At 33.8% G+C, this 8,020-nt stretch overlaps 2 protein-coding genes and 1 long non-coding RNA gene across 7 annotated transcripts; all 3 read left to right on the forward strand.

Annotated features, from left to right (window-relative positions):
- NF-YB13 (nuclear factor Y, subunit B13) lies at positions 1 to 1,583 on the forward strand. Of its 5 annotated transcripts, none has more exons than NM_180729.3 (5): positions 1 to 248; positions 313 to 416; positions 571 to 660; positions 747 to 910; positions 1,004 to 1,583. In NM_180729.3, the coding sequence occupies exons 2-5, from the start codon at positions 362 to 364 to the stop codon at positions 1,172 to 1,174; spliced, it is 480 nt and encodes a 159-aa protein (NP_851060.1). In that variant the 5' UTR covers positions 1 to 248; positions 313 to 361; the 3' UTR covers positions 1,175 to 1,583. The 5 variants fall into 5 exon arrangements, with proteins under 5 accessions (NP_851060.1, NP_851061.1, NP_001031927.1 ...); NM_180730.3 differs by having other exon boundaries at positions 354 to 416; NM_001036850.1 differs by having other exon boundaries at positions 41 to 248; positions 354 to 416; positions 1,007 to 1,509.
- Positions 1,584 to 4,192: 2,609 nt separating this feature from the next.
- Positions 4,193 to 5,784, forward strand: AT5G23100 (MIZU-KUSSEI-like protein (Protein of unknown function, DUF617)). The gene has a single exon (NM_122216.4). The coding sequence runs from the start codon at positions 4,528 to 4,530 to the stop codon at positions 5,359 to 5,361; it is 834 nt and encodes a 277-aa protein (NP_197701.1). The 5' UTR covers positions 4,193 to 4,527; the 3' UTR covers positions 5,362 to 5,784.
- A 566-nt stretch (positions 5,785 to 6,350) lies between these two features.
- AT5G03575 lies at positions 6,351 to 6,924 on the forward strand. The gene is made up of 2 exons (NR_142694.1): positions 6,351 to 6,615; positions 6,787 to 6,924. It is a non-coding gene; the product is annotated as an other RNA (long non-coding RNA).
- Positions 6,925 to 8,020: the final 1,096 nt, after the last annotated feature.

Consider the following 8,020-nt stretch of genomic DNA (forward strand, 5'->3'; position numbering starts at 1 on the left):
TTTGTTTTAAAATCCAATTGCTATAAGGAAGTTAAAGTTATCTTCACGCGCCGTCTCTAAGCGTTGTAAAAGAAAGTGTGATTCACGCGCTTTGCTTCTTCCGTTTGCCCTAAACGACTCTGCTAGAGAAGACGAAGGAGAGAGAAAATCCCTCCGATTATATTCCGTACAATCCGATCGATTTCCCGGCGCCAGATCTCACCGCGACTCGTCTACTTTCCGATTTGGTTCGTGTTGACTCAGTTACGGTGAGTCGATTATCTCTATCTTCTCGTTTTTTTCCGATCTCCCCTTGATTTGCTCTTTATGCAGATCTTCGTGTACAAGCACCTTTAACCTGATGAATTCTGTAGATTAAACTATGGATCCAATGGATATAGTCGGCAAATCCAAGGAAGACGCTTCTCTTCCAAAAGGTTAGTGTTATTGCTCATTGATCATTAAATAGGAGGATTTGTAAACCTAGCTATATATAACTCTGCTTGAAGGTTATAGGATTCATGAGCATCATAAACTTCATTTTTTTATTATCTTGCTAAGAATATGTTTTGTTGTTCTCTATTGTTTTAGCTACGATGACTAAAATTATAAAGGAGATGTTACCACCAGATGTTCGTGTTGCAAGAGATGCTCAAGATCTTCTCATTGAATGTTGTGTAGGTAAGATCATATAGTTTCTCTCTGAGTTCATCTATATATGTGAGAGTTCTTGGTTTTCTTACTGTGGTTTAAAACATTTTTTGCAGAGTTTATAAATCTTGTATCTTCAGAATCTAATGATGTTTGTAACAAAGAGGATAAACGGACGATTGCTCCTGAGCATGTTCTCAAGGCATTACAGGTTCTTGGTTTTGGAGAATACATTGAAGAAGTCTATGCTGCGTATGAGCAACATAAGTATGAAACAATGGTAATGATTCTCTACTTTCTTCTCCTACTCTTGATAACGAGGAGACGAAAAAACGATTAATGTTAACCGTTTCCTACATTTGTGACTCTATAGCAGGACACACAGAGGAGCGTGAAATGGAACCCTGGAGCTCAAATGACTGAGGAGGAAGCAGCAGCTGAGCAACAACGTATGTTTGCAGAAGCACGTGCAAGAATGAATGGAGGTGTTTCGGTTCCTCAACCTGAACATCCAGAAACTGACCAGAGAAGTCCGCAAAGCTAACTGAAACCGTAAGGGTAAGTGTTAGGCAAGAAAAAACAACATCCTTTTAACATTCCCTTGTAAGTTGCAAATGCGTATGTTCTCTGTTTATATGCTCTTAGTATGATATATGTTAGTTAGTGTTTCACGATCTAAAAACACTTGTGATTCAGATGTAATTAGTAAGCATTCCTTGTTTTGTGTTTACTTGTGTCTTGACTAAGCATGGTGGGTCAGGTCTACACAAAGCATCTGATTCGATGACTTACAGGAATCTTAATGTTTGTAGATTGGATAAATTTGGTGATTGGTGTAATTGTTTTTCCATAAACACAATGCAATCATTGTTTAGTGTTGTTAACATTTGCCCTGTGATTCTGACGCGAACCGAGAATACTGTACTGAGCCAAACATAGATTTTTGGTTTTCGGCTAGGTTTTGGTTCTCTAGGCTGAACCGATTGGCGTACTTTCAATTTGCCTTCAGTAACCTGCGAATTTCGGTTCGGTTCGACATTGGTTTCTCAGATAGTTATTTGTTTCTTAAAGAACGGATTATACCATTATTAGACCGTTTTTTACCAAAATTTGATCGGGTTTCGCAAATGATTACGAACCGATTTTAGAAAATAAAGAAGGAACCAAAACCAAACCAAATTGAATTTCTTTTCGGTAACCAGTTAGAAGAAATACTTCGGTTAATTGATAACCGGAAAACTGACTTGGTTTGTATGTTTTGTCTTTGTCATTAGTAGAAAAAACATAAACTGATGAAATTATTTAATAGACTCTAGTTTTCCCAGTCTCAAATTTTAATCTGTTCGTACTAAATAACTGATTTGTTCATTAAATATATAGTTCCTTACAAAGCAAAAGACAAATGGTTCATTAATATTTTAGTTTCTTACTAAAAATGTACATAAACTGATGAATTATGACATCATTAATTAAAGTATATACTGTAAAAGGTAGGATGACTTTTGACCCCAAAAAAAAAGGTAAGAGGAGTGAGGGAGAGTCGAAGAAGGGGAAGGTACTAGCAGGACCATCACCGGAGTGACGTGTCAGTTCGCAGGTTTCTGTTTACTCTGCACCCGACAACTAATAAGAGAATCAGAACAGACCTATTTCATATCTTACTATTTATGACGTCAATTGATCCTAACTATATAACTTACGTATTTATTTGTAACATTATTATACATTCCTTTGTATTATTATAACAGTATGATTTTATTCTTTGATATACAAAGACAAAGCCTGTCGAATGTTGTATTCCTCTTAATGGCCCGTCACACCAATCTTTATTTGAGAATATTTCGTACTGAATCGAGACTATTAATGAATAGTTGTATAATTGAATACATTCATCTTTCCATGATAAACCATACTATAAGTGTTAGACAATTACTTGAACCTATCTATAAAGCATAAACTTAAGTATCCATGTACCAATTGATATCGAGTCTTGTTGTATGTTTAACTTTTTTTAATGACGGATTGTTGGAAACCTGTAGTGGTTGTATGGATAATATGTGTACTAATTACTATATTATCTAACATGCACGATTTAAGTTTCGTATTAGTAAGTGTTGTTACAGTAATATAAGGATAGTGACGTCAAGCCGCTTGTGCCAAATTATTGTCTTGCGTTTTTTACCAGGAAAAGTTGGAAAAAAAAATCTTACTTTTACTGCCAACAACTAGAAAAACAGTTCTCAGAACTATTTGCTTTAACATGGTTAAAAAAAACTAATAACCGCATACAATTCAAAAAGTGAGATGGAAAAATAGAGAGTACAAGAGGTTCAACAATTCACTTGCATTTGTTTCAATTTAGAAATGTTTATATTCTATGTTGCTTTTGATACTTAATCTTTACTTTTTTTTTCCCTGTCCATTGATTTGAAAATAAGTTTGAAATCATCTACGAATCTTTAATATGATTAGAGATTGTATAATATGTACAATAAAGATTTGATATAAAGAAGAAAGGATTTGATATAAATGTACTATATTTTGGTAAACACTCCACTCTTTTTTTTTACTGTATAAAAGATTGAAGTCAAAAAAAGGGTTTTTGAGTCAAACAAAATTGAGGGTCTTTGTAGATTACCCCACATAGAAAATGAAACAACACACACACTTTGTCCCCAGATTCCTTTCTTTTGTCTCATTTCTCGTGTTTCTCCCAAAGTATTCAACAAAAACACAATCCTCCTCTCCACTTATTCTCTTAACTTTATATTAATACAACTGAATCAACCATTCATATAACTAAAATAAACAAAAATCAACATTTACAAAATTCAGCACCAAGCTTTTCTTGTATATTTATACTTTTTATATATTTTCTCCTAAATACATATTTTGCCTTGGCTCAGATTTATTAAATTCATATTGGCAAAAGGTTTTATTGGTGGTGTTGAGAGGAATGGAAGAGATAAAGATGTAAATGAAAGAAAAAATATTTCTCTCCTCTTTACTTGATAGAATCAGTTATTTTACATTTTCAAATTGTCTAACAAGAATTGAGCATAATCCGTTTTAAAAAAACCAAAAATATCTCTAGAATAAGCAACTAATTGAGCTAAAAAGTCTAAAACTAATCCCAAGCTGAATCACTTAACACCTAAGAGCATCCCCAATGGTTAAGATGTTAAAACATCTTAATTTTGGATCTTAATCTTTTTTAAAATTAAAATTTTGCTTTTTCAAAGTTAAGATAAGTTAAAAAAATATCTTAACTTATTTATGCTCCAATGGTTAAGAAGCAAAAAATTCTTAAGGGAAAAAATTTAAATTATTTATGTTCTAATGGTTTTTTTTTCTTTCCTTTTGTTTATTTGTGTACCCAATAAATACACCGCACATGTCCAATTCTTAAACTTAAGAAAATATATTAGTTAAGATATAAATCTTAGCTAATCTTAACTGTTTTTATTAAATTTAATCAGTTTATCAATTAAGATATAGACAAGATATCACTTATTTGAACCGATGGGGTTACTCTAATATGGTTAAATATTGAACTAAAAAGCAAAAGCCAAATCTACACTTATATTCAGAAACTATTGTTTTTTCTCTTTTCTTTTTCTTACTTTAAAATTTTGATTTCCGAAATCCTCTACAAAGATGAAAATGGTGGGTCCAATCACAGTCGGATTCTCTGTCAAATTGTATTATCTTCTCTCTCACACCAACACACTCACAACGACAAGAGATAGAGAGAGACAAAAGCAAAGAGAAGAAGTGAGATAAAGAGAGTTATATTCACCAAATAGACCAAACCCTCAAGTTAAATTCACACCAACAACTTTGATCATTACCACATTCTCTCTCTCTTTCTCTCTAGAGCTTCTAGCTTCTCTTTCAATGGCTAAAGACTTTGCCTCCAAGAGACACAATAGTTTCCACTGGACAAGAAAAGTCGGATCAGACGAAAACGACGACGTTTCTTCTCATAAACCTCTTCCTCATCACAACAACACTAAACCTTCTTCTTCTTCATCTTCATCTTCCTCTAATGTAATCACTCACAAAAAAAAGCTTCAATCTTTCGCCGTTTCTCGTCTCCGGTCAGTTATCGCTACTCTAAGCAGAGCACGACCCGGTAACCAAAACTCCGGGCTCGGGTCACGGGTCGTGGGTACACTTTTCGGGTCTCGTCGTGGTCACGTGCATTTCTCTATCCAGAAAGATCCTAATTCTCCACCGGCGTTTTTAATCGAACTCGCTACTCCGATTAGTGGGTTAGTCAAAGAAATGGCTTCAGGACTCGTTAGAATCGCTTTGGAGTGTGATAAGGGGAAAGAGGAAGAAGAAGGAGAAGAAAAAAACGGAACTTTACGTCACGGCGGAGGAGACAAGACGAAGACGACGACGACGGCGGCGGTTTCACGGCGGTTGGTGGAGGAGCCGATGTGGAGAACTTATTGTAACGGGAAAAAGTGTGGATTTGCTACGAGGAGAGAGTGTGGTGAGAAGGAGAAAAAGGTTTTGAAAGCTCTTGAGATGGTTTCAATGGGCGCCGGAGTCTTACCAGAGACGGAGGAGATAGGCGGTGGTGGCGGCGGCGGAGGAGATATAATGTATATGAGGGCGAAATTCGAGAGAATTGTTGGGTCGCGTGATTCAGAAGCCTTCTACATGATGAATCCTGATAGTAATGGAGCTCCTGAGCTTAGTATCTATCTACTCAGAATCTGATGAACAAGACGATGATCGATGAAGAAGAAGATGACTCAACAAAAGCCTCTTCGTCAAAAAAGGAAGGTTCATGGTTTAGTAAGATTTTCCGGTTTAATTACTTAATTAGTCGGTTAAGTGGTTAAGTAAGTCGATGTCTAATACTTAAAATCGAAAACGACGTATCTATTATTGCAAATTCGGATTAGATGTGAATGTGATCGATTAAATCGATTTCGTGTTAGATCAGTTTTTTTTTTTTTTGGGAGGGGTTTAGAGGTTTTTTAAAAGTTGGTATATGGGATCTGGAGGACTTTGTAAATGTATAAATTTCGTTTTAATTAAATCTGTAATCTTTTGTTGTTATTTCAAATGTTTAATGTTATAATTGAGGGCACCGAGCCTGTAGAATCATAATGATTAAGAGTATTGATTTTGTTCCCACTCCATTAGTGTCACTAAATTATGATTTTTAAAGTGTAAATTCATCATTGAGTTTCTTTGATCCAAGAATAATTTAGCCTGAACAAGTATGGACCATTTGGACCATACGTTATTATGAGTTACGCGTATCGACTATAACGACGCATTATTTTTAATTTTATATTCTTCCATGTGGATCAATCTATTAACTATTCAAAATTAAAACATATTTTTAGGCTTACACTCACTGATTGCTTTAGTTATTAAATTGACTACGGCCGGTCCATCAGTTTTAATTTCTTTATTTCAAAATGAAATTAGAAAACCAAGAAACTTAAAATACAAGTAAATATTTCTTCTTATGTTATACGTATAACTTACAAGATTCGTCGATACCATTTATAATCAATTACCATAGAAATGCTTTTAATCAAGTGTTAACGATTATCTTGCGAAATAGAGATTAGGTTATGTGTTGTGTTTGTATCGAATGAGGTAAAAGAAAAACAAAAAACAATTACACTTTGAAAGGGCATTAATGTCATTTGATGGACAGAATCAGTTGGACGTACAATGTTTTTACTGGTGAGCTCGTATGTCTTTTCCCTAGTTTTAAGGCTTTACCTTTTCTAGCTATCAAATACCAAACTCTATTTTTAGTATTTAAATCCCGGGGAGCCTCTGCTTTATTTACATTTTCATTAAGTTTTAATGGAAAAACTGTAACAACAATTCATAACTCGGCTCTACTTGTCGGGTTATGAAGTCTTAGTTACTTGATGTCGAGAAATCATCTCTCATTGTGATGGGAGGAAGCAGTTGTTACTATTGGTTGGCTATGCGCAGCTTTGGTAAATCGCATTCACAGTTTCTTCAAAAAAAAAGGTCTTCTTTGGTGCTTGGGTCAAGTGTTTTCTTCGGATTTTAGTTTGTATGTTTCTATGCTTAGGTTTTGGTTTCGATCTCTTTCGATTTCGGCTTTTAAATTTCTGTTTATGTTTCTCTTTCATACGATTTTAGACTTCGGGAAATTCACGTTTTTCTCCAGCTTTAGTTTCCGAAAACTTTTCTCTCGTCCGTCGGCTTTAGTTTCCGAAGATTTTTCTTTCGTCCGTCAGCTTAACTTCCGTTATTTGGGATTTGTATTTCACCTTAGTTTCAAAACAAGTTTCATAAATAAAATATTTCAGATGATAAAAAAACAATTCATAATTCGGAAATAAAAAGTTACAAACAATGTTTAAAATAGTACTTAACTGTTTCCATATTTTAAACATTGTTTTTCCCCCACAAAAAGCAGGTTCTTGTACATTCACAAAGCACACACAGATCCGATTAAGATTTAGACTGCACAATACTCAAGGAACGTGTCTTCTTCTTCTTTTTCTTTAAAGAACATGTTTACTAAACAAGAAAGTGAAATTTCTTCATGAGAATTTGCAAAAGAGACAAAAGCTGATGCCTACAACAACTAAGATTATAATAACAAAATTATGAACTGAAAAAAGAGACATGTTCAGTCTTTTATTGCTTTATATCTTTCTGCAGTTAATAAACGAATTTGACTACAATGAGAAGCTTTTTCTTTCCTATTTTTTTTATTGTGATCTTGTAAGAAAAAATAGTGTTTAACACTGTTATTTACTATTATAGTTTGAATTATGTTCTTGATCACCAATAACAAGTAAAGTTGGAGATGTGGTGCAGTGATAATGAAAATATACTAAACTAACAAAATTAATTTAAAAGGCTCAATGGTTTAAGCATTTAAGTGTAACCCCAATGTAAACTCATTTTTCTGCAATTGGGCCAATTAAATATAGACAACCACAAATAAATATCAATGACATCATCACTGTATATCCTAATGCTTCTCAAAGAGGCATATAATACTGTAATCTCCAATTTTTTTGTTTGTCAATTTCTTTTAATCCCACCCTACCATTGACGGCTGTGGAGGAAAAAAGAGAGACAACTAATGAAGTAATGAGTAATTATACTTTTGCTTTAGTTAAAGAGCCGGCTTTAGCCGTTTTTTACTTTCTTTTGTTTAGTTTTTGTTTTCTACTTTATTCTTCTTAAGTAGAAAGTTTACCCAAAAAAAAAACCCATCTTAAGTGGAAAGTAATAGAGCATAAATAAAAAATAAATAAAAGAGGGTTACAAAATATGCATATTTATTAAAGGATCACATGTATTCTAAAATCTGATATACGTTAGCCATACGACAGAACCTCGTATAGCCTTCAAATGTATT

Source organism: Arabidopsis thaliana, chromosome 5 (assembly GCF_000001735.4).
Source record: "Arabidopsis thaliana chromosome 5, partial sequence".
In the NCBI taxonomy this organism is placed as follows: Eukaryota; Viridiplantae; Streptophyta; class Magnoliopsida; order Brassicales; family Brassicaceae; genus Arabidopsis; species Arabidopsis thaliana.

Excerpts from the sequence above, each read along its gene's own strand:
- NF-YB13 (NM_180729.3), top strand. The coding sequence starts at position 362 with ATGGATCCAATGGATATAGTCGGCAAATCCAAGGAAGACGCTTCTCTT. Across the intron at positions 417-570 it reads AGACGCTTCTCTTCCAAAAG|CTACGATGACTAAAATTATA; the intron begins GTTAGTGTTATT and ends CTATTGTTTTAG. Across the intron at positions 661-746 it reads TCTCATTGAATGTTGTGTAG|AGTTTATAAATCTTGTATCT; the intron begins GTAAGATCATAT and ends CATTTTTTGCAG.
- AT5G23100 (NM_122216.4), top strand. The coding sequence starts at position 4,528 with ATGGCTAAAGACTTTGCCTCCAAGAGACACAATAGTTTCCACTGGACA.